General features: G+C 39.1%; 1 protein-coding gene across 1 annotated transcript; it reads right to left on the minus strand.

Moving 5' to 3' along the window:
* RARS1 (arginyl-tRNA synthetase 1) lies at positions 1-26,314 on the minus strand. The gene is made up of 15 exons (XM_046000918.1): positions 26,223-26,314; positions 24,602-24,736; positions 22,898-23,086; positions 21,207-21,315; positions 20,591-20,691; positions 19,893-20,014; positions 18,445-18,565; positions 16,857-16,986; positions 15,292-15,396; positions 11,733-11,911; positions 11,126-11,235; positions 6,791-6,896; positions 1,644-1,816; positions 1,262-1,509; positions 1-216 (listed from the first exon to the last, which is right to left on the minus strand). The coding sequence occupies exons 1-15, from the start codon at positions 26,265-26,267 to the stop codon at positions 107-109; spliced, it is 1,983 nt and encodes a 660-aa protein (XP_045856874.1). The 5' UTR covers positions 26,268-26,314; the 3' UTR covers positions 1-106.
* Positions 26,315-27,213: the final 899 nt, after the last annotated feature.

The raw sequence follows: 27,213 nt of genomic DNA on the forward strand, positions 1-27,213 counted from the left end.
TCGCTGACAAATTTCCTTTACTTATTTTTGTATCCGCATGATTGTAAAAAAGCAAATAGTGTTAAATGGCTATTTTTGGTAAAAACACACAGTGTTCAAAGAAGGATTACATTCTTTGGACAGGTTTTATTCCCAGGATATCAAACGCCTTGGCCATAACAGCAGCTACCGCTTCACAAAGCAGCATACGCCACATGTTTACCTTCAACACTTGTCCTGAGGGGGGAAAAAAAAAGAATGGGATTAATGTGTCTTTTAAGAAATCATTACTGAAGAGTCTTTGTTACTTCTGTATTTTACTGAAAGATGTACAGCCTACTCCATCATGTTTTAGAGCTTTAACTAGAATTTCCTCCATATTAAAAAATACAGATAGGTAGGGACACCTGGGTGGCTCAGTGGGTTAAGCCTCTGCCTTTGACTCAGGTCATGATCTCAGGGTCCTGGGATCGAGCCCCACATCGGGCTCTCTGCTCAGCAGGGAGCCTGCTTCTCCCCCTCTCTGCCTGCCTCTCTGCCTACTCGTGATCTGTCAAATAAATAGATAAAATCTTAAAAAAAAAAATACAGATAGACAATCCAAAAAAAAAGGTGTTCCTGTTCAAGATATCTGTTTCTAACGAATAAGGGGAAACAAGATCTGCAATGATTTATCTTTCTTTTTAAACTCTTGAATCAAGAGTTTTATCTTAGGCATCATGGTCTGCTACAACTGTAAATCTTAATTCCAGGATAATAGTGAGATTATTTTTTCATAATACAGTTTCAGTTCACAGGCATGACCCTCAAAAAACACCTACTTGCTCTATAACAAATTACTTCAGTCTACTTCAAAAACTATGTAACCTTAAAGCCTAGATAAGAAAAGATATCAATTTTCTCCCAAGGGAAGTTTCCATTACCAAGAACTCCCAAAGACTTATTCTGGGACTCTCAGTAATTCTGCTTCTGTTGGCAATGCCCTATTCCTAGTCCTCTTTCAACTCTTTTCTTTGGAGTCCTATGGTTTTATGCCATGTGCCTGAGGGTGGGAGAAACTACTCTGGGAATGAGAATTCCATTTATGCTCTTATGAGATCTAGCTGAATTTTGTCTGTTATGTATGATATGGACCAGTATCTAACTGTCTGGGGGGGGAAAAAGCAGTTGGGGGGGGGGTGGTTCCAGTAATAGAACAAGTTGAAAACCATCTACACCCAATTCAAAGAAATTCCTTGCTGATGCCCCACCCTCCAATATGACCACTGAATGAGACACTGACCAGTTTGCCGATCTTTTTCCACACAGTAACAGTTATCATAGAATTCTGTGAAAGTAGTTGCCAGCTCATAGATATAATCACAGAGAGTGTGGAGAAATAAGTCATCTAAAATCTTCTGGAGAATCTCAGGGAACCGTAAAATGCACCGGCCTAGTTTCCATTCCTTCTCATGGTCCAAAATGATCTTAGTCTCTTGAGCAGCCTTTTGGAGCATATCTTCATCAATATTGGCCAGACGTGCTATAGACCTAAGAAATCAGGCAACAGCCATCAATTTCTATGGTTAGGCACATTCTTCTCCACTTAAGAGACAACACAGTAAGAAATGACTGATATAACTGGAAATCCTATCCACTGATTCAAAATAAAACACTATAATCACCTGATTCTAGTGAAGGCATACAACAAGTAAGCAGCTGTGTTTCCTCTGTCATCCAGCATTTTGTCAAAGGAGAAGATGTAGTCATTCAACCGGTTATGAGAAAGATCCGCATATTTGATACAACCATAAGCAACAGATGTCTGAGCAGCCTTTAATTCCTCTACAGTTAAGACCTTTAGGGAAAAAAAACAAATACTTTAGAGTTTCCTGACCACTGTCTTTGTCCTGGTGTCTCAGGCTCAAGACAGGGATTAGGAGCATCTACTGGTTTTCCTTTCTCAGTAAACTAATAAATCCTGACACTGAGGGAACATGGGCCAATGTACAAAGGAAAGAATAATGAAAATACAACTCATCAGCTCTGGATAACAATGAATGTTTCTATGAGAAACTTGATCGGTAAAATCTGAAGTGTCGGCTTGAATACTTTCCCCAAAACGTATTCAGGAGAGATGAAATAGAAAACACCAATTATTAGAGAAAGACAAATACCGTATGATTTTGTTCATGTGGGACTTAAGAAACAAAACAAATGAACAGATTAAAAAAAAAACAAACCCAAAAAACAGACCCACAAATATAGAGAACAAACTGGTGGTTACCAGAAGAGAGATGGGTTGGGGGGATGTGTAAAATAGGTGAAGGGGATTAAGAGTACACTTATCTTGATGAGCACCAAGTATGTACAGAACTGCTGAATCACTATACTCTACCTGCAACTAATAACACTGTATGTTAATTACATTGGAACTTAAAAAACAAAACATGGTGTCAGAAGTAGAAGAAAGAACTCATGCATTGTTTTGTTAATTTTGGCCATGTATTCTGAAGCACTATCAGGCCACAAGTGATTAAGGTGCTGTTCTGGACATGAGGGCGTAGCCTATAGTATACCAACCCTTCTACCAAGGGCAGCTATTTAAAAGTTGGATAAATCATATGAAACAACTATATGAAGTCACCAGAGAACATCAACGCAAGCTAAGTTTGAGGGGCTATGTGTAAGGGAAACACAGAAGTTGACTGAGTTCCACATTTATGTGACCTTTCCCCCCTAGGACACTGTCCAAATCACTATGTGGTGGGCAAACATGGACCAAAAAGCCAGGCAGAAAGAAGTGGTCTTACTGGAGTTAAGAGGACAGAGTTGAGTTTGGAGCTGCCAAAGCAGTGAGGACAAAATCACCAAGTGGGAGCCACAGAGGAGTGAAAAACCATCCAATGGCTGGCATTAACAAGGCAGGACTCCCCACAAATCCAGCAGGAAAGAGCAAGTGGGTGGCTGAGGAACTGACCAGATTTCAGCAGCTATGTGAGGCTAGGGCATCCAGCAGGAGCAAGGGGAAGTGAATACACTAGAAGGGTCCTATTTCACCAATAAGGACCTCACCCCAAGAGTAAAATTGAAATGCTTCATTTGGCCCTAAAAAAACCCAAGACCAAGACTGACAGAATTAAGATAATAGCTGGTACACTATCTGCAAGAGGAAGATTGAAATGATTGTTGGAAGGTGACATTATAGAGAACTTTTACAATTTTGCATTCACAACACCTAGCATCTAGTTTTTAAAAAAAAAAGCAGCTTAACAAAACTAATAGATGTGACTGAAAATCAAGGGGAGAGGGTTAGGTCGGGGGAAGATGGACAAGAAAAGGAAACAAAAACAAAAGCAACTTTAAATCTGGAATTGTTGGGGCGCCTGGGTGGCTCAGTGGGTTAAAGCCTCTGCCTTCGGCTCAGGTCATGATCTCAGTGTCCTGGGATCGAGCCCCGCATCGGGCTCTTTGCTCCGCAGGGAGCCTGCTTCCTCCTCTCTCTCTGCCTGCCTCTCTGCCTGCTTGTGATTTCTCTCTGTCAAAGAAATAAAATATAAAAAAAAAAAAAAAAATCTGGAATTGTTTAGAATAAAGATATTGAGGGCCACGTGGGTGGCTCAGTGGGTTAAAGCCTCGGCCTTTGGCTCTGGTCATGATCCCAGGGTCCTGGGATCCAGCCCCACATCGGGCTCTCTGCTCAGCAGGGAGCCTGCATCTCCCTCCTCCCAGCTCTCTCTTGCTATCTCTCAAATAAATAAAATCTTAAAAAAAAAAAAAAAGAGTGAGAGACATGGAGGACACATAGTCAAAAATTCTAATACAGTACTCAGCGTTTTAGGAAGAACAGAATATGGCAAAGATGCAATAATTTAATAGCTATGGCTGAGAATTTTCCTAAACTGATGAAAGGTTACAACCTACAGATTAAGGAAGCCCAGCTACTTCCCAAGCAGGATGAGTTCACCCCCACACCCCACCCGCAAAAACCTCAAACCACACTTTGGTCTTTCTTAGTCAAAGTACTAAAACAAAGTCTAAGAAAAATAGTAAAAGTAGTATCAGAAAAAGTCACAGTATCTTCAAAGGACAAATAATAAGACAAGTGATATTCAAAGAAACTACAGAAGCTAGAAGACAATGGAACGCCACCTTTAAAATGCTGAAAGAACAACTACCGGGCTAGAATCCTATGCCTGATAAAAATACTGTTCAAAACTAAAGGCGACAAACCATGAGACTATGGACTATGAAAAACAATCTGAGGGTTTGGAGGGGCGGGGGGTGGGGGGTTGGGTAAGCCTGGTGATGGGTATTAAGGAGGGTGCGTAATGCATGGAGCACTGGGTGTGGTACATAAACAATGAATTCTGGAACACTGAAAAGAAATTTAAAAAATAAATAAAAATTAAAAACAAAAAACAAAACTGAAGGCAATACAAAGATGTTTTCAGAAAAACAAATGCCAACAGAATTTATCACCAGCAGACCTGCACAATAACCAAAGAAAGTACTAAATGGAGATCTTCAGACTGAAGGACAATAATCCCTAATGGAAGCAAAAACACTTCAGGAAGGAAGTGCATAGAAAAGGGTAAATACATATATATAAACGAATATTGATGGTCTGCAACAAATAATGGTTAAAAGACTTGAAAAGGTCCTTCATAAAAGACAAATAAACAGCCAATTAAGCATTAAAAAATGCAATCAACATCATGACTCATCAGGGAAATGCAATTTTTTGAGAGAGGGAGCAAAAGAACAAGCACGGATGCATGCATATGGAGGGAAGGGGCAGAGGGAGAGAGAGAATCTTAATAAAGCAGGCTCCATGTTCTGCTCAGAGCCTGATCTCACGTTCCTGAGATCATGACGTGAGCTGAAATCACGAGTCAGAGGCTTAACCAACTGAGGCACCTATGCACCCTGAAAAATGCAAATTTTAACCACAGTAAGATGCCACTGACTTCACCAGAAGACTGACAAATCCAGTACTGGTAGACAGGGGCAACTGAAGTGGTCATATATTAGTGATGGGATTGCATACTGGTGATAGTACTCTCCTTGGGGGCATGTATTGCATGGAGCACTGGTGTGGTGCATAAACAATGAATCTTGGAACACTGGAAAAAAAAATAATAAAAATTTTAAAAAAGTGCCAAAAGAACGCACAATACTCTCCTTGGCAATTTTTTTTTTTTTTTAAAGATTTATTTATTTGACAGAGAGAGATCACGAGTAAGCAGAGAGGCAGGCAGAGAGAGAGGAGAAAGCAGGCTCACCACTGAGCAAAGAGCCCGACGTGGGGCTCGATCCCAGGACCCTGAGATCATGACCTGAGCTGAAGGCAGAGGCTTAACCCACTGAGCCACCCAGGTGCCCCTCTCCTTGGCAATTTTTAATGAAATTAAGCATAAGCCAACTCTAATCTTAAGTCCACCAATGATATTCCTAGATATATATCCCAAAGTAAAAGTGCATGTATCCATAAAAGGGCTATAACAATGTTGAAATTAACATTTTATTAATATCAACAAAGAAACGGAAACAACTCTAATGCCCATCAATATAATGGATGAACAAAATCTGGTATATTCCTACAAGAGAACACCATTCATTAGCAATAAAAGGAAATGAACCTGATACACCTAGAAAACAGCACCATATTTTATGAAGACCTAGAACAAATAAAAGTGACCCATGCTGACAGGAAATTTTCTGGGGTGATGGCTGGAATTACCAGGCATACATATGTGTAAGAGATCATTATGTTTCACATTTTACTGTATGTAAATTGGTCAAATAAATAAAAGAGCCAAAGCAGTTTTTACCATCATGCAGAATAAACAAATTGGTGAGATGACCAAAATATCCACCTTTCATCTGATTGTGCTAGATATGCCAAAGCCAGAACTAAAAGGAAAAACTACTCAGGAGATACCAGCTGTGGAGGTTTGGCAACCACCTAGTAGAAGCAGAGAGAAAAGCTATTTTACATTTCATTTTGTTGGCAATGGAAAGGGAGCCGGTGGGGACAATGTAGTCTCATGGCCTGCCTTCATCCTCTCTAGATTGTCAGTGATCTATCTGAACCAAACAAAGGGCTTTCCCTCAAAGGACCTTCTTTTGTGTTTGGCTCTTTCATGTCTGTATTTCATCCTTCTCTATTTCTCTTTCTGTAATTGTACTGTTTATAGTAGTTACGTTCATTCCAAATATCACTTGACCTACTGAAGAGTGAAAGACACAAGACCCTTTGAATCTCACTTTGACCTTCCTATCTTAAAAAATGTTTTCCTTGTCAAATTTTCTTCATTTTGCTTTAATTACTCAAATTATACACAAATCTAATCACAGTCCTTTTTAAGGACTGAAAGCCCACTACGTTGTTGCTACTCTGATGGCTGACCAATGGCCTTGGGTGGTAGGTATTGACTGCCAGGACTACTACTCTCCCAAGTGCTCCCAGAAAAAAGAACTCAGCAGATGTAGATCCTACTGTAGGCTGGAGAATCTAACCTCTTAAATAGAAATAGTTTTGAATCATTGGTTCAAAGTGGTGACAGGAGAATGCCAACAAGAAGCAGAGATACTATGCCACATTAACACAGGAGGAAACATAGCCTTTTTAATAGCCATGAACTGTATTTTCAAACTAAATGTGCAGTAAGGGAACAAACTTACTGTGGAATAATTTCTGAGCAATATAAGCTTGTCCTAAGTGGATTTGCTCCCCATAATGTTCCCCAGTTCTCTTGATAAAAACAAAAATGAAAAAAATCACAATACAACACACAGTACAAACTATGCAAATAAGGCTTTGGATTACCTTATCTCTTTCTTTCTCCTTCAATTTGTCCATGGATCGTTTCAGTCCTTCTTCTAGAAGGTCTATGAGGCGCACTGTTTCACCTGAACGCGTTTTAAACTTCTTCCTAAAAAAATTTCAGAGTCTCAATTATGTAGATTTTGAAACAGAACTTCTCACTTAGAAATTTTTGAAGATGAAGGTTTGACACTGCCTTGTTCCAGCTGGCAACCAGGTAAGATGCCAAAAGAAAGAGCGGTACTTTGGGGAAGGGAGGGAAAAATGAAACAAGACAAAACCAGAGAGGGAGACAAATCATAAGAGACTCTTAATTTCAGGAAACAAACTGAGGGTTGCTCGAGTGGAGCAGGGTGGGAGGGATGGAGTGGCTGGGTGATGGACATTGGGGAGGGTCTGTGCTATGATGAGTGCTGTGAATTGTGTAAGATTGATGAATCACAGACCTGTACCCTTAAAACAAATAATACATTACATATTAATTTAAAAAATAATAATAATTTTTAAAAAGAGTGGTACTTTTAAATTATCTTTCATCTATAGCCCTCAACTCAAAGCTTTCTATGCATTAGGCTCCTAATAGCATTCTCTTCATGTTGACCTATAATACATTCCCCAAAAGGAAAACAAAGACATCTGTTAATTTGCTTGTTTTCATGAACAAAAAGCCTGGCTTACTTTGCCTTCTTTGAAAAGTTAATAAAATACATGTTTGATCCTAGAATGGTTTGGGGACTATACAAATTTCTAACTGGAATCTCCTTTGCATTTCTCTAGATAATAATCCCACCTGCTGACTGGCAACCAACTCTGGATGCACAACAGAAATCAGCTTAGAAGCTTAAGAAAAGCAGGATGGGGGCACCTGGGTGGCTCAGTGGGTTGAGCCTCTGCCTTCAGCTCGGGTCATGATCCCGGGGTGTGGGATCGAGCCCCACACGGGCTCTCTACTCAGTGGGGAGTCTGCTTTCCCCTTTCTCTCTGCCTGCCTCTCTGCCTACTTGTGATCTCTCTCTGTCAAATAAATAAATAAAATCTTTAAAAAAAAAAAAAAAAGAAAAAAAGAAAAGCAGGATGCCAGGGCTCCATTCATACCCACTGAAATCAATCTGAGGATGCAGCAAAAGCTCTGATAAGCACTGTCCTGGGCAACATTATCATTAAAAGTATTTCACAGGGGCAGCAGGGTTAAGCATCTGCCTTCAGCTCAGGTCATGATCCCGGGTTCTGGGATCGAGCCCCACATTGGGCTCCCTGCTCAGTAGGGAGCCTGCTTCTCCCTTCCTCCCTGCTTATGCTTGCTCTCTCTCTCTCTCTCTCTCTCTCAAATAAACAAAATCTTAAAGTATTTCATAAACACTGGATTTTACTGGGGCCCTGGCTGGCTCAATTGGTAGAGCATATGATTCTTTTTTTTTTTTTTAAGTTAATTTATTTATTATTTTTTAAGATTTTATTTATTTATTTAACAGGGGGAAAGAGAGACAGCATGCACAAGCAGATGGAGTAGCAGGCAGAGGGAGAGAGAGCAGCAGGATCCCCACAGAGCAAGGAGCCTGATGCAGGGCTGGATACCAGGACTCTGGGATCATGATCTCAGCTGAACATAGAGATTACTTTTTTAAAATTGGATTTTACCTATTAAACAGAAGTTTGCACAACACTGAGTTTATAACATTTTTTTTTTAAGTTAAAAATTCTATGGGGAAAAAAAAAATTCTATGGGGTGTCTGGCTAGCTCAGTCAGTAGTACAGTGTGTGACTCTTCATCTAAGGGCTGTGAGTTCACACCCTACACTGGATACAGAGATTACTTAAACATCTTAAAAATTTTTCAATGCAATAATGGTACAAATAAGCATGCTTTTCTATCCAACACAAACCCTACCAAAATCATCAAGATATTTCCTATTAAAATAGTATTTTCAGAGTTATCTCAGGAAGGATCCTCTTGCCATTTATCACAGAATTAAAATCCCTTCATTACCTACCCTCTGAATATATTAAATATTTCTGTGGCTTTCCTTATGACATCTCCTAAATAGTAGTGTTCAGCAACCTTCAAATCTTCTGCCTGATAAAATGTTATCCATCAAAAAGCTAGCCAAAATGCTAAGGGAGGCCTTCCCTTAATGTCTCTATAATAACTGGTCTCTTCTGTTAGACCTAATCTGTACCTGTCTTGAATTTTTCTGCATTTTGGGGGGTTGGTTTATTCCTCGGCCCTGGTTCTAATACAAGGGATCCATATCTGAATATTCAAAGTTTTTAAAAAAAATAACCTAACACCTATTTTAGAACCCAATATGTCAATAACTGCCCAGGTGGGGCCTGGTGTGTATAGTTTAACAGTCCCCCCAGGAAACTGTTCCCCTTCATAAAATAGGTTCCTTCAAGGAAAAGGTCATGTTCTATTATCTGTGTATACACTGGAGCACCCAGCCAATGCCATGCACAGGTGCTCAATAAATAGGGGTCAAAGGAATAAGAGGAAGATGATTAAAGGATTAACTACTGTAAAAAAAAAAAAAAAAAATTTCAGGACACCTGGGTGGCTCAGTTAAGTGTCTGACTCTTGATTTCAGCTCAGGTTATGATCTCAAGGTTACGGGACTAAGCTCTGGGTCAGGTTCCACACTCAGTGGGGAGTCCGAGATACTCTCCCTTTCCCCATGCCCCTCCCCGCACTTATGCACTCTCTAAATAGATAAATTTTTAAAAATAAATAAAACAAAATTTCACTAAGAAACAGCAGAATCTGACCATTTTAATGCACATATTTAAAATATGGTAAGCTGCACTGGTTAGCTATCATTAAAATTCTTTTTCTTGGGCGCCTGGGTGGTTCAGGAGGTTAAGCCTCTGATTTCAGCTCAGGTCATGATCTCAGGGTCCTGGGATCGAGTCCCACATCGGGCTCTCTGCTCAGCAGGGAGCCTGCTTCCTCCTCTCTCTCTCTGCCTGCCTCTCTGCCTACTTGTGATCTCTCTCTGTCAAATAAATAAATAAATTCTTTAAAAAAAAATTCCTTTTCTTCTTTATGGCCTAGGATGCCACAACATGATGCTAAGTGCATAAATATGAAACAGCAAATAAAGGGGAAAAAATCCTTTAGCATTATATGACCAACAAATGCCAAGATATGAATATTGGTGATTGATGTAGATATAAAAGTAAATTTGATAATTTCACCTAATTGTAAAAATAATCATCTAAACATTAGTCTAAAAAATGAACAGTTAAGAAATTAAGAAAATATAGGCCATACTCAACTCATTGGTTAGTTTTCAAGCACATTTTTTGGAGACCATGGATACCAAAATAAAGACTTTGTGTCTTTTGATTCCAAAAAAGTGCAGCTCTATAGAGGAGTCCTACATTATAACATAGAAGTGTTTGATGTTGATTCCAACAAGATCTGTGATCTCCACATAATCTGTATCTAAAATAATAATCTGACACACCTAGCCTGACTTTTACAATGCTTAATTAAGGCTTTTGTAACATTGGCTAACCAAGCATCTTGAGTAATTTCATGCATTTTTTTTTTTAGATTTTTTTTTTTAATTTGACAGACAGAGATCACAAGTAGGCAGAGAGGCAAGAAGAGAGAGGAGGAAGCAGGCTCCCTGCTGAGCACAGAGCTCGATGCGGGGCTCGATCCCAAGACCCTGAGATCATGACCTGGGCCGAAGGCAGAGGCTTTAACCCACTGAGCCACCCAGGTGCCCTCTTCATGTGGTTTTTAAAACCATTACCACCTTTGTGTGATATTTGGGCTGTATCACTAACTCTAAAATGCCACAGATTTTAAGAGACATGATAAGTAGCTAAGTGACCCTAAAACACTATCAAATGCAAGATGCTAAAAATTTTGTGCCTTTGAATTGATGAATACTATTTATATATATTTGCTTGTATTAACCTTTTAGTTCATAAACGCTAAACAGAACGTGGGGAGATGACTGGAAAATAGAAAAACTGGACATATATTGGCACGTGGGTCTCAGGGCACCTGGGTGGCTCAGTCAGTTAAATGACTGACCTTCAGCTCAGGTCATGATCTCGGGGTCCTGGGACTGAGGCCTATACGGGCTTCCTGTAAATCTGTTAAGTCTGTTTTATTCAACTTTGTCCCAATCTCCCTAAAAGGCAACATTCGGCAGTGATAAGATACAGGTACAAAAAGCCTCAGCTGGATTCACCATTACTGCACAAACAGACTAAAGAAAATTGTACACGTTTTAATTCTAATATGGTATCAAATGAAATGTAGTCTCTTCCAAAGAAATCTGGGGGTCAAGTACGTTACTAACACTCAAGACTCTCCAGACTTACTTGTCTTCTCCCAGCACCACACCAAATCCAGCATGAGACACTCGAGTTACTTTCGGGTCATACCAACCAGCCATCTGGGCAGCACCAAATACTGTCTGGAAGTGAACAGACTGCAAAGAAACAAAGTGACGCGCTCAGCCTTCTAATAACAAAAGTGACTTAAAACTGTGCTGAGGGATAAAGATTTGTAAAGTTCACTCACAAATCTTAGAAGGCAAGCGTAATTGTAAACTCTTCTTTATACCCAAGAAGTAAGAGTGTCAATATGAGCGAGTAAGAGCAGAACTGTTTTACTTTCTAAGTGCAGAGGTTTTTAAAGTGGCTGAATTAAGAATAGCTTCCTGTGCAATATCTCAATTAAATTTTAGGTCCACAACCACCTTTTCAGATAGGAAGGGTCACTGATGTTTATGGAAATAAGCTGAAAATCTGGAAAGTACTGGAGTATGACCAAATCCAAACCCTGTTTTTCATCTTATGGTCCACTGCAGTTCTGAATTTTAGTCTTTGGGAAGACTTATAGTCTTCCAGTGCTAAATGCCATAAACCCCACCACACTGTCTCAGCTCCAAATGGATGATGTAAGAACATACATCTACAAACTCACTTGTCCATTGTCCACCACATAGATAACCATATCTGCTTTTTCCTCAAACAGTCTTTGTTTAAGAGCAGCCAGGTCAGAGGTATCATAGGTGTAACCTCCATCTGATTTTACTATGGTTAATGGTATAGAACATCCTGGGACAAAAACAATCTTTCTGCCGTCATCCACTTGCACAAATCCTAGAAAAGAAATCTTTATTAATAATGTTAAAAGAACCCTGAAAGAATGTAAAAGATAAGCCATTATATTTATAATTATTTACTAGAGATATTTACTAGAGAGCTCAAGAAATCACATTTTCCCCCCACATTATAACCTATTACGAGTTTTGGAAAATGGCTATTGTCAAGGTTGTATTGGCACCCACAATGTTCCCAGGACACAGCTGAAATATCCTGGTAGTCTTCTGGAGTCACACTATACTTGGCTCCAAACTCTTTATAAAATACCTTACAGGGTGCCAGGTGGCTCAGTCAGTTGAGATTCTGACTCTTGGTTTCAGCTCATGTTATGATCTTGGGGTCTTAGGACTGAGCCTTACATTGGGTTCTGCACTCAGTGCTGAGTCTGCTTGTCCCTCTCCCTCTGCTCCCCCCTCTGTACTCTCCCTCTCTCTCATAAATAAAAATAAAATCTTAAAAACACCTTACTGGAGCCCACTTACTCAAGGACACAAAAACAGGAATCCATGCTCCATTTTCAAGTTAGAGCCATATACTTTCTCTGGGGAAAAGATGCAATTTCTACGACTGCCTCCTGAAATGTACTGAAAGGAAGCAAAAACTGTACCAGGGTCCAGGAAACACGGCAGGGCTTAGCATTTGGAATGATCAGTGGAAAGAAAAAATAAAGTCATGTTCATATATTCATGTTGAAAAAGGCAAAATTCTGGGGCGCTAGGGTGGCTCAGTGGTTTAAGCCTTTGCCTTCGGCTCAGGTCATGATCTCAGGGTCTTGGGATCGAGCCCCACATTAGGCTCTCTGCTCAGCAGGGAGCCTGCTTCCCCCCCCTCTCTCTGCCTGCCTCTCTGCCTGCTTGTGATCTCTGTCTGTCAAATAAATAAATAAAAATCTTAAAAAAAAAAAAAGAGGGGTGCCTGGGTGGCTCAGTGGGTTAAAGCCTCTGCCTTCGGCTCAGGTCATGATCCCAGAGTCCTGGGATCGAGCCCCACGTCCGGCTCTCTACTCCGCAGGGAGCCTGCTTCCTCCTCTCTCTCTACCTGCCTCTCTGCCTAGTTGTGATTTCTCTCTGTCAAATAAATAAAATATTTAAAAAAAAAAAAAGTTGAATGCTTAAAAAAAAAAAGGCAAAATTCTTTGATGCAGTAAGGGACAAGAAAGAACATGGTGACAATAACAAAGCTATATTTGATTACTACTATGTAGTAATTTCATTAAGTCTAAAATTCAACCTTCACAATAACTCTGTGTACCACATATACTATTAGTATTGATTTCTTACAGTTTAGGAATCTGAGGCTTGGTAAGGTAAAGGCAGTATAAGATCATATTTAAAAACAAGTTCTGAATGTGAAGAAAGGGGACCCTTCTTGCACTCCTGGCAGGAATGTGACCTAGGGCAACCACGCTGGATAGTAGTGCGGAGGTGCCTCAAAATGTTAAAAATACAGCGATTCTACAATCCAGCAACTGCACTACTAGGTATTTACCTAAAGAATAAAAAAACACATATTCCAAGGAAAACATGCACCCAGATGCTTACAGCAGCATTATCAACAGCCCAACTTTGGAGAGCCCAAATGTCCATTGAATGATGAAATGGATAACAATGTGGCAAATAAACAGAATGGAATATTACTCAGCCATCAAAAAGAATCAAATCTTGCTATGGGCAACAATGCAGATGGAATTAGAGGATATTATGCTAATGCTAAGTGAAATAAATCAGAGAAAGACAAATACCATATGATCTCGTTCATATGTAGAATTTTAAGAAACAAAACAAATGAACATATGGGAAGGGGGCAAGAAAAAAAGGAGAGTGGAAAATAAGCCATAAGAGACTCTTAACAACAGAAAACAAACTGGGGGTTGAGGGAGGGAGGTACGTGGTGAATGGGCTAGATGGGTGATAGGTATTAAGGAGGGCACTTACGATAAGCACTGGGTGTTGTATGTAAATGATGAATCACTCAACTATAGTCCAGAAACCAAACTACACTGTGTTAACTACCAGAAATTTAAAAAAAAAAAAAAAAAGGCACTGAGGCTAGACTGCCTAGGTTTAATTCTCAGACTTATTAGCTACACGACCTTGGCAAGTTACTCATTTCTCTGTACTTCCTTCTTGTCATTAAAAAAGTCCCTAAAATTTTACTGTCTTAAAAGTATAATCTCTAGGCCACCGATTGTGATTAATAAATATCAATTCCCATTCAAAGAACCTGACTTTCTTGGAGACAACAGGTTAGCTGATTCTAGTTCTGAGGCAGGACATAAACAAAATAATCTTTGAATGTTGGGTTCTTGAAAGCAAGCAAACTATCAAAGACAAGAGACTATAGGGGTCAAGAAAAAGACAAAAAACAAGAAACCTAATTTGAGGAGGCTACCTTTAGCCAAAAATGGGACAGTCAGAATTAAAAAGGCAAATGATTAAAAAATATGAAATATATTAAATGCTGTTTATAATAATGCTAAAAACAACTCAGTTGAATCTAGAAGATGCTAAGAAACTAATTTATTATTCTGAAATGGATGAATCATGCATTTATACTATTTGTCTTTTGTGAACTGTACTTCAGAATAACCCAAAATAATTATGTGGCAATGTTTGGCACAGGAGAATTCAAAGTAACAAAGGAGGAACAACAGAACACTACCATTTTCCAACCTCCAATGAAGTAATGGATCAAAGTCATGATAATCAATAGCTGCCAAAAACAACAGAGGAGGGTCTAACAAGAAAATCTGTGGACAGGAGATGCCTGGGTGGCTCAGTAGGTTAAGCCGCTGCCTTCGGCACTGGTCATGATCCCAGGGTCCTGGGATCAAGTCCTGCATTAGATTCCTTGCTCGGTGGGGACACTGCTTCTCTCTCTGCCTGCTTGTGCTCTCACTCTCTCTCTCTCTCTCTGACAAATAAATAAATAAATAAATAAATAAAATCTTTAGGAAAAAAAATCTATGGACAGATCAGGCTGACACCTGAACCTACTAATCCATCTTAACATAAAGAAAGCCAACCAAACACTGCTGGACTGCTTGTAAATAAACAAAAGACAAAAATAGAAAACACAAACCATAATTTAAATCAAGCCTCTTCAGAAGATAGAGATGGAGGAAGTGTTAAATACCCTGTGGGAAATTCTCTAAGACAAATGGCCTAGTTTCTTCAATAACAAAAGGGAAAAGCAGGGAGTAGGGAGGGACCCTAAGGATTTACCTAATTTTTAAGATGTATATTAAATGTAATGTATGTCTAGACTAAAAAAACCCTAACAATTAAAGATCATAATATTCTCTCCACTTTTACCTGTTTGAAAATTTCCATAATGAAAAGCTTAAAAAAGAAAAAAAAGAAAAGTAGAATGCCTACCTTTATCTTCGAATTCCTTTACAACATCATTCATCCTGTCTTGATAGAAGGATTCCCCCCTCTCTACTAAAGAGATGTCCAGTGCGTCATAGATTTTATTAAACTCTAGGGAAAAAAGTCACCAAATTAAAAAAAAATGTGTAGGAATTTAAACAAATAGGAGACATACATCTTACATTAAAAGAAATTTATTACTGGGGCACCTGGGTGGCTCAGTTGGTTGAGTGACTGCCTTTGGCTCAGGTCATGATCCTGGAGTTCTGGGTTCAAGCCCTGCATCAGGCTCCCTGCTTAGTGGGGAGTCTGCTTCTCCCTCTGCCCTTCCCCCTCTTGTACTCTCTTTTTTTCTCAAATAAATAAATAAAATCTTAAAAAAGGATACACGTACAGAGACTTGTTTTTTAAAAAAATATATTTCTTTTTTAGATTTTATTTTTTAAAGATTTTATTTATTTATTTGACAGAGAGAGACACAGTGAGAGAGGGCACACATGCAGGGGGAGTGGGAGAGGGAGAAACAGGCTTCCTGTTAAGCATGGAGCCCTATGTGGGGCTTGATCCCAGGACCGCGGGATCTTGACCTGAGCCGAAGGCAGATGCTTAACGACTAAGCCATCCAGGCGACCCAAGACACTTATTATTTAACTACAACATTCTAGGGGCACCTGGGTGGCTCAGTCACTTAAGTGTCTGCCTTCAGCTCAGGTCATAATCCCAGGGTCCTGTGAGCAAGCCCCATATTGGGCTCCTTGCTCAGAGGGGAACCTGCTTCTCCCACTCCCTCTGCACCTCCCTCTGCTTATGCTATCTAATAAAATCTTAAAAAAAAAAAAAAACCCAACACTGCAACATTTTAATTTATTTATTAACTAAGCTTAAAATATGATGCACACTATGTACATACTGCCATCTTGAAAATGTGAAAATACAGGAAGACACCCATCAAAATATTAACAGTCAGTGAGACTATATTTTTTTCCCTGTCCGTTATGTTTTTTCTACAAGCAACAGGTGCTTCTTGTATAACTCTTGTATAACTTTAGAAATGTTACCCTTAAAAAATGAACAAGCTTCTCCCTCTCTCACTCCCCCTGCTTGTATTCCTTCTGTGTCTCTGTCAAATAAATTTAAAAAAAAAAAAACAACCTTAAAAAATAAAAAATAATGTTTGAAAATCTGAAATTGTCTTATAACCTGCTATCTATTTTTCTTCACTCTGGTCTGACACATTTCTAAACAAATTTATTCCAATGAGTATTATAGCTTTGGTTGCTACTATGAATAGGATTTTCCCTCTTTCCTTTCCTAATTAAAAATGTTTTTGGAATTGAATTTTTCCTAATTAACTTTTCCTGGTTTCTAAGAAAGTTAAAATTTGCACTTGACTATCTTAATAAACTTTCTTAATAGTTGTTTCAGTGTCAGAAAGTATTTTTTTAAAAAAATCTATTTGCCCATCTTTCAAAGTTTAACATGTTACTAAAGGACAACTGAGTAAAGACCCAAAGAAACTACACACAATGATATTTGTGGGATGAATAAATGAATTAAGCCTAGAAACTCACCTTGGCGGGAAACATCACAGATAAGCTTCCAACCTTTTGTAATATCTGGATTTTTACTTTGGAGCAGAACTACACACTGGTATGCCCGCTTCTTAAATTCCTCCTCAGTATCAAATCTCTTCTTGGATTCCTATGTTTGAGAAGAAAAAAAAAAAGTCATGTTTATTAAGAAAGAGCCAGCCTTTTATGTCTAGATCAAGAATTTATTCATTTCTAAAACAAAAAGCAAACACACACTCACAAAAACAAGTGAGGAAAGTGAAAATTTACAACACCAGTACAAAAAATAGAACAGGTGCTTTATCACAATAGTCAACAGTAGTTACGAATCAATGTGCCAAAGAATCCTATGACTTCTTCTGAAATCATTTTCTTGAAAACACAAATTCTCACCACAGTGCTACCTCCACTTTTCCAATTCACAAAAACCTTCTCCACCCCAATGGCTTAAGAGTATATAAAGAATAACTAACAGGAAGGGTTGAATTTTCTGTGCTTCATCTTCCATTCTAGATATGGTCCTGGATGAATAATTAAATTTTTGTAATTAAAAATAAAACTGCTTTCATTGGTTCTATCTATTCTGAAAATAACACATGCTTGCTGCAAAAAAGGAAAAAATATATAGTTAACCCTACCCCAACCTAATCATGGATAACATTTTCCTGCATTAATTCTAGACATTTCTTTGCAAATACATACCTATGTGTTTTAACAAAAACTGGAATATATGGCTTTTCTTTTACTGCTTTTTAAATTTAGTAATGTATCATAAACCTTGTCTAGCAAGCAAACAGATCTACCTTATTATATTCAGAACACAGAACTCCAATAGAATATAATATTAGTTGTATAATTGATAGCCTCACTTCAGTCAACACATTGTTTTCAATTTTTTCATTAGAAAATACTTACAAGACAAACCCCAAAAAAACAATAACAAGAAAAAAAAACCCACACAAATGTTTACTTTTTAAAGCTGTATCCCATTCTTGGGAAGTTGTCCATCAAAAGGAAATAATTTTAAGAATAGAAAAAACTTGTTATGTACAAAGTTGTTTACTGAATGGATAAATGCACTCCAAAAATTTGGGCGGGGGAAACAATAGGGATTAGTATGAACTTCAGTACACCAATCCAACAAAACAATGTGCAGTCAAACCATACAGTAACATGAAAGTTGATAATGAAATGTAACACAATACAAAAATTATAATTACAAACCATGTAATAAAGATTTGTATATGGATGTCACAGAGGGAAGTTGACAGTGCTTAATTTAAAATATAGTTCCTTTGTCTTTTAAAAACTATTCTTACATGTAACATTTTCAACTCATATAAAAAAGAACATCAAAAAAAATTTTAAATACTAAAATCTTTTGATCAACAAACTCCTAAATTCACTTAATAATGGGTAACATGGTAGAGTTCATCTTTTAACATGCACTAATTAAAAATGCAGAGATGCTGTGTGAAAGGGCAGGGAGTTTAGTTTCAACCCCACGGTAGCTTCAAATACCATTCTGAACTCCCTAAAGAAAACTATGGTAAACACACAAATACTGTAACAATAAATGGTTTCTAACCTTATAAAAGGCCTGAAGATCCCCAATAGGAGGTGAAACTGTTAGGTAATCTGGAAATTTATCTTGCAGGTGAGCGATGAGCATGCCAAACTGGGTCCCCCAATCTCCTACATGGTTTAATCTAATGCCAATCAAAAGAAAAAAACCATTTAAATGACAAACATGCTTAAATTAGACAAACTATATTCCATTAGGAACCACTAATATTTAAGTGCCAGTACATCATGTTCAGTAACATCTTGTTTATTCAGCCGTCTCCTCAACTGGTCTGCAAGCTCCAGGAGAGGCAAGGACAGCATCTGTACATTTAGAAGTGTTTACCCACTGTGGTGCCTGGGTGGCTCAGTTAAGCATCTGCTCAGGTCATGATCCCAGAGTCCTGTGATTGAGCCTGACGTTGGCCAACAGTCTGGTTCTCCCTCTGGCCCTCCCCCTACTTGTGTTTGCTCTCACTCACTCTCCACTTCCTCAAATACATAAAATCTTAAAAGAAATTTTTTTATGGGAAGCCTGGGTGGCTCAGTCAGTTAGGCATCTGCCTTCGGCTTGGATCATGATCCTGGGCTCCCAGGATTGAGTCCCACATCAGGCTCCCTTATCAGCAGGGAGTCTGCTTCTCCCTCTGCCCCTCCCCCTGCTTGTGCCCGCTGTTTCTCTCTCTCACACACAAATAAATAAATAAAGTCTTAAAAAAAATTTTTTTTTTTTAAATGTATACCCACTGACAGAGTCTACACATAACAGGCCTCCAGGATTTGTGATCAATGAGGTTCCTATCAATGTTCTGTGATTTGTTTATTGTATAGTTAACTGAGATGTAGACAGGTGAACAAATGTGGATCATCACAACTTTATGAAAATTTAACTTTTCAACCAATTATCCTAGTGTGCTTTAAAAACTAACATCAATGGACAAAATTCTTCAAAATGTCAGTCCAACCACTTTACACCCTTTACTGTTTTTAACTAATTTCAAACTATCGGATCATCTCTTAACTGGATTATTACAATAGCTATCTAACTTACAGTTCTGCCTTCTTTGCCTAGTTTCTTCACAGAAGCCAGACTAATCCTTAATCAGATTACACTGCTCCTCCTAATTAGGACTCTCCAATAGCTTCCCCTCACACTTAAGAATAAAATCCCAATTTCCTACCATGGCTTACAGGCCCAGCATCTCTTTCTTGCCTACCTTCCCCCCAATAGAATATAACCCCATGGATACAGGAAGCACTCAAAAAGGACTTGTGGAATGAATGGGGTAGTTTTTCCTTGGTTGACTCTCAGTCTAAAAGGTATCAGTTCAGAGAAACCCGGGACATAATTTATTTAAGAAGCCCACTGGGTGATCAGAAGCAGAACCATACTTACAAATCACTGATTAGTGAAAGATTCTCAAACAACTTTTTCCATTTTCTAAAGAAATTTCTAAAGGCAAGAGCACATACCTTAGCACATCATATCCTGCAAATTCAAAGAGGCGGCACATGCTCTCTCCTATGATAGTTGACCTGAGATGGCCTACATGCATCTCCTTAGCTATGTTGGGAGAGGAGAAGTCAACTACAACCTGAGACAGGAAGAGGAAAAAAGTTTTTTAGACAATATTGTACTTTAATTATTTAATATGATAAATATGGGTATGAAGGCCAATTATGTTATAATATATAAATATATCAAAGTAACATCGTGTAAATCTTAAATTTGCACGGTATGTCAATACCTTCAATTAAAAAAAGTTTTTAGAGGGGTATAGACATTTTATTCTGCTAACATTCATTAATAACATTTAAAAATAAACTCAGACTTAGATAACAGGTTAGATTGTAATTCAACTGTGTTAGATTTCTGGTGAATCTACTTGTCCATTATTAATTGAAAAACAATCAAACTTGTTTATACAAATTATCTATCCTGTTTCAGCCAAACCTCATAAATATCAGCAGACTGCTTCAAATGGCTTGTGGAATAAAGTGGAAAGAAAAGCCACATACAAGCAAGACCCAGGCAAAAGGCTATTTCAGTTCTGTTCATAATCTCGAATATTAGTAACTAAATCTCAATATAAAAAGTGACCGACGGTTCCCTCCCAGCCCTGTCATACAGTTCTAAGGTGTTAATATATGATTGCAAATTGTGCATATACCTTTTTATTCTCACCAAGAGCAGGGAGTTTAACGCCATTCACCAGGAGATTGGTCAACTGTTGCGATACAAAGTCCTTTCTTAAGTGAACATTTATAAAACCTATAAACAGTAAAGGAGAGAAAAGAAGTCAGATAGTTTCCTATCTTAAAAGACTGTTCACTTCCAAAGACTAAATTTCAATTATGCTGGCTCCAGAGTGCTGATATGGCTCTGGCAAAACAAAGACTCCAACACCACCTGAGGCCCTCTTGTTAACTCCTTCTTTCAGTATCTATTTCAAATATTACCACTCTCTTGAAGCTTCCTACTTAATCGTGGGCCCCTTCACTCTCAGTATATGATTTGTTGGTGGCCCTTTTATCACAGACTTATCTGCAATTATCATCTTTTTGCTAATGAAAAATTGAGTCACAGGGAGGTGAAATAACTCATCCACGGTTAGGCAGCTCAGACTAGACTAAAACATCAGTTCTGTTAACTCTCAATCCAAGGTATTTCACCACCTTGTTTGGTATACCAGTTTAAACCTACATTTATATATTATATGGTTCTTTTTTATTTCAAAAAGGACCCAACATCAATACGACTACTTAAGAAGGGTAACGCTGTCATACCAGGGCCGGCAATTTCAACTTTTTCAATACACTCATTGTCTGGGAGGTGTTTGGTAATGTTTTCGGCAATTTCTCTTGGATTAACTTTCTGTTCCTTGGTTTTGAGGATCTATAACACAATGTAAAATGATTCATTACACAAGAGTCCAGCAAGTTACTCGAAAATACACAACTGATAAAGCATGAACTGCATCTGCCATTAAGACCCACCAAGAGGCAGAAGCAGAGAAGTCCAATGACCTTGTAGATGGACAGATTAGAGCAGCAAGCATCAACAGTGCCAAGAGGAATACAAAATACAAAATAAAAAAAAGTCTACACATTATCTAGAACTCTTTTATGAAAATTTAAAAGCTTTAGTTATGGGGCGCCTGGGTGGCTCAGATGGTTAAGCATCTGCCTTCAGCTCAGGTCATGATCTCCAGGTCATGATCTCTAGGTCCTTAGATTGAGCCCCAAGTCAGGCTCCCAGCTCGGCAGGGAGTCTGCTTCTTCCTCCCCCTCTCCATATGCTTGTGTTCTCTCTGCTACTCTCTCTCTCTCAAATGAATAAATAAAATCTTTAAAAGAAATAAACAAAATAAATAAAATCTTTAGTCACGATGCTGGTGAACAGGATATTCACATTTGGAATTTTCAAATTATCAAAGTGTACAATATTCAGGCTTGGGTAACAAAAATAGTACCCTTATACCTTAACCACAAACACATTATACAATGCAGAAATTAAACTGGGGAATTCTGGGGCACCTGGGTGGCTCAGTTGGTTGAGTGTTGGGCTTCACGCTCAGTGAGCACAGAGTCTGCTTGTCCCTCTCCCTCGCCCGGCTCCTTCTCTCTTGAATAATTAAATAAAAATCTAAAAATGTGGGAATGTTGGTGGCTTAGCCAATTAAGCATCTGTCTTCTACTCAGGTCAGGATCCCAGGGTCATGGGATCAAGTCCTGCATCAGGCTCCTTATTCAGCGGGGAGTCTGCTTCTCCCTCTGCTGCCTCCCAACTCATGCTCCCTCACCCGTTCTCTCTCATAAAGAAATTCTAAAAATAAAAAATAAATTAAAAAATATAACTCAAGGGGTGCCTGGGTGGCTCAGGTGTTAGGCAACTGCCTTCGGCTCAGGTCATGATCCCAGGTTCCTGGGATTGAGTCTCAGCAGGAAGCCTGTTTCTCCTTCTTCCACTCCCCCTGCTTGTGCTTCCTCTCTCGCTGTGTCTCTCTCTGTCAAATAAATAAAATCTTAAAAAAAAAAAAAAGGTAACTCAAAATGGTTCTTATTTTAAAAAAGGAGTAGGCCTTCCTCTAACTAAAAATGAAATACATAAGCCCACCTCAGATACCACAGTTGCATCACATATGTAATGGCAACACTGGCAGGTCAATGGCTAACCTGTAATCTTTCACCTTCCAATACTCATCAGTAACACCGAACAATCCTGGACACAACAGGAGAGAAGTACCGAGAGTATCAACTACCACCCTTAAACACTGAAAATACATATAAAATATACACATAAAATTTGAATATTCAAACTTGTGTTTTAAAATTAAGAACATACTTCCCCTTTCCTTGAGTTTTTAGAACTGTGGAAAATAGTTTGCTCCTATTTACGATGTAAAAAAAAGGTAATGATGATGATTAATGTTTAAGAAAATCAAATCACCAAGAATGCTTTATAATAATACAATCACCTGAGAGATACCCATAGCACTATTACACTGATAGTCCCCAAACTTGGGCTGTTGACTTGGTGTCACTATCAGAGGAGGATTTTCCAAATCTGGATATGCAGCCTTAATGGCACAACCAAAGACTTCTTGCAGTCGGCTATTGATGTTAATCATATTTTTAGTTGGTCTGGTTCTTTCTGCTTGAAGACTCTAAGGAAAGAATGAAAATGTCAACAAAATATTAAATTATCATACAAAATATCTCAAAATTTTGAGAAACCTTTAAATGTCTTGAGAAAAATTAACATACATTGTGCAATGCTCATATCTGGGACAAATGTAATAGGACAGCCAACCAGTAAGTGGTTATAAGTCAGAGCATGTTACCAAAGTGACCCAGCGAAAGAAGTAGAGTGAATGAATGGGTGTCCCACACAGTATTTTATTCATCTATGACTTGTTTTCTGTTGTTTGTGTACCTTGTGTTTAGCTACTGTTTTTCAATAGGGCAAAGTATCTGTGAAAGAACCAATGAGCCGCCCCCCCGATGACATTGACAGTATTCTGTCATTTACATATTACACAGTACACATTAAAGCTGTTATGCATTATGGAAACGTGTATTAGAATACACTGTACTTGGGGTGCCTGGCTGGCTCAGTCAGTAGTGCAAGGGACTCTTGATCTTGGGGTTGTAAGTTTGAGCCCCATGCTGGTGTAGAGACTACTTAAAATCTTAAAACAATAATAATAATAAACTGTACTTATTTTCTGTGTTTTACCTCATACCTTCTACCACGCAAGAGACATCTAATAATACTTCTAAATTAAAATAAATACAGAAATGAATACAAATGAGTGCAGAATAAATGAGGTAATCAGAAAGGTGAGGTACCTGGGGGAAGACTTCATGGAAAAGAAATGTTATTTTAAAAGACTCAAAGACAAAGTTATTTCGAACAGAACAGATCCCAACTAGGTGATAAAAAGACTTCATGGGAGTGGAGTGAGCAGAGTCTAGATAAATGGAGTCAGATTTGGAAAGAATTTAATGCCAGTGCAGCCTGGCTAAAAGTAGTACACACACACTGCAGAACAATTATGGGGGTGAGGTCATCCTCCAGGATGTGTCATCAGCAGACTTGAAAGGCAGACCAAGACATTAAAACTTCCACTAAAACAAGCTCAGTTTTTTGAAAAAACTGATTAACACTGTTAGATTATAAGGTTATTAAATAACAAATACAGCACAAGATTCATGGGGGAAAAATTCTGAATACTAAGTGGAAAAAACCATATACGACACCATGAAATATAAAATTATAAAATAACCAACTTAGGGCAGAGGCCTGTGAGTATATTCTATAATATCTTCTTTTGATAGAGGCAATTATTTAAAATTCAAAATTGTCTTTTTAAAAAAGGGACTGGCATAAACTATTAAAAGAAATGTCTCAACCTTATTTGACGCCTACTTCAAGCTTGTCATATTATTTAGCATGATCAAACATTTCAAGGGGTCCTGGAAGGACAAGGCTATACCAACTTCTCCATTACTTGAACCAACAACTCAGTCCTAAGTAGCCTAAGACAGGGGAAAAAATAGGGTTTCTTTCTTCATGTCTCCATGTTCCTGAGTATACTTTCTGAATCTTGGATAACAAAAGTTTTGTAAAAGATACAATAATTCAAATTATAGAAGGAAGAACAACCTGGCGTACTTACCTTTCGAAGGATATTCAGTCGATACTTTAATTTTAAATTTTCTTCTCGCAACTGCTCCAAACTTGGAGAAGCTTCTAAACAGCCGCAATTTTTTAACCGATCAATTTCAGCAGTCAGAGACTTAATCTCTTTTTCCTAAGAAGGAAAAGGCACTTTGTTCAGTCCACAGTCCACTTATGACTGTTGACTTCTGTAATGGGAATTGTACCATAAACTTATTCTTTTCCTCTCTCCAACAGGGCACGGCAGAGGTGATGGGAATGAAGGACCTTCCCTTTGATAAGCCGTGATTTTTCTTCCTGGAGGCTTTTGATTACATCAGCATATTATCCTTTTGAATGAAAGAATTAAGTGTGTATGTTGGAGGAGAGGAACAGGGGTATCAAGCACATAATGGGATAAGCCTTATATCCCAATTCTCTGGTCTTAGTAAACCAGTTGGCTTCAGTGAGAGTACCAGCTAAGTTCAAAAGCGACCAGCCTGACGTAACTACCAAATCTTAGAATTTGGGCCTGTTTTAAAAAGGAAATGCCTTTTGTCACATTTAATATACCTCAAGTGCCTTTTGCCCTTTCTTAGACAAAATGTCTTCCCAATTTTCCCCTTAGTTTCCATTGTCTCAGGTCCTAGACCAAGTATTTCACTCTAATATTGAAAACTAAAAACATGCCAATTTGTAAGAAAATAATCTCCAACATAACAGAATTGCTAAGGAGGAGATTCCTCACCTGAAATTTGAGAATGTTTAGAGGAGATAATTACCGCAAGAACAGGCTGCCATAAATGAGCCCATATATGTATGTTCCATGCACAGAGCTAAACCTCTTCCAGAAACTATCTCTGATTATCACAACCCGATGAAGGTACGAATACCCCCACCTGACAAAGAATATATGGCTCCAAACAGGAATAACTTGCCATTTTGCTTGACCAACTTGTTCGTCGTGATTGCTGATTTAATATAAACCAGTTCCCTTGATATAAGTACTTAAACCACTTTCTTATTACTCCTCCCTAGCTGAGCATAAAAGATAATGGAAATGTCCCATTTTCACTTGTATAAGCTGTGACTGTTCTTCCCCCAGGAATACGAACAGTGGAGGGCACATGAACCACGGTATGGGCTTGTTCCATTCCTCTTGCCCAGTATCAATGGAGAGGACCGCTGAGCTGCGTACCAGGACCCAGGGCTCCTGCTCTTATCCCACCTCCCTCTCTGCCTGACCCCCGCATCCCGAGAGAGCACGTGTGTGTGCAGGGAAGGAGGACCACAGTGGAGAAAGCCTGTACTGAACACGCCAAGCTCCAGCGCACCGAAGACCCTGATCTGGGGGCTCTAGGAGGGCAAGGACCTCTACACCGGGCATGCTGGTTTGGAAGGCTGAAGATCACTGTCACATGGGCCCTGTGAGGATAAGTTCTTCCTCTCCAACCCCGGAGGGGCATCCCTGGGAGGGTGTTCGCTTCCGAGGTAGCACAGGCCTGGATCTCTGGACAACGCTGCCCGCGCCTGGGGGGACCAGGACGGTCCCCGGCTCCCTGAAGCTGTCCCGATGCTGCTCGGGCGGGAGGCGGATTCTAGTCTTTCCCAGCCTTCTCACTGGTCCCATGTGGCCCTACCTGCTGCAACAGCCTCGCGGAGCACTGAGACACTAAACCTTCCATCCTCCCGTCAGCGACTCACACTTCAAGTGTCCGGAAGCGGAAACGACTAGCCCCGTCCGGAAGCGGAAACTTTGCTTCCCGCACCGCCCGCTCCTGTCGACTCGGTGCCGCCACCTCTGCTGCCACCTGGCGGGATCCTGGCGACACTGCGGGGAGAACCGCAGCCGGGGAAATGTTGCCCGCTGCCTTTGGACTCTAATGGTGGGGCAGGGGCAGAGAAAGCGAGGGGAATCGGCCAAGAGATGCCTGTGCTTGGTCTAACCTGGACAGAGACACTTACCTAGCGCTTCTGTCTCTCAGGGGCTTCAGTTTGCCCCTCTGTGAAATGATCACACAATTTACAAAATTCATTCATTTACTCAACTGGCATTACTGTGTATGTATACATGGTGGACGCTCTTCTAGGCACTAGAACACGAGCTGGAAACAAGACAGACAGGGTCCCCACGAGATATGCTAGACAAAAGAAGTAAATACTCTCAGGTAGTTTTAATTGCCAGGGAAGTGTTGAAAGACAAAAGTCAAGTACATCTGAAGATTTAATCGGCTTTATTAAGTTATTCGTGAATGAGGCTGCCTCCCATCTTGCAGTTGGAGGGAAGATCCAGAGGGCTACAAAAAAGGTAGGATTTATAGATAAGACAAAGAGGTAGTAAACAAAAAGGATTATTTAGGGTGTGGCCGCTTTTCTTTGGAGACAAAATGGTTTTAGGTGGATTATGTTACCTGCCTTCACCAAGGAGGTGCGGAGTGGAGAGGGCCCAAGTGACAGATTGATACCAATCTGGTGGCAGATAAACCAATAAGGCATTATTGCTTCCCACCAGACAACTATTTTTTTTAAGATTATTTATTTATTTTTTATTTTTTTATTTTTTAAAGATTTTATTTATTTATTTGACAGAGAGAGAGAGATCACAAGTAGACAGAGAGGCAGGCAGAGAGA

This window comes from Meles meles, chromosome 3, assembly GCF_922984935.1.
Source record: "Meles meles chromosome 3, mMelMel3.1 paternal haplotype, whole genome shotgun sequence".
Lineage (NCBI taxonomy): Eukaryota > Metazoa > Chordata > Mammalia > Carnivora > Mustelidae > Meles > Meles meles.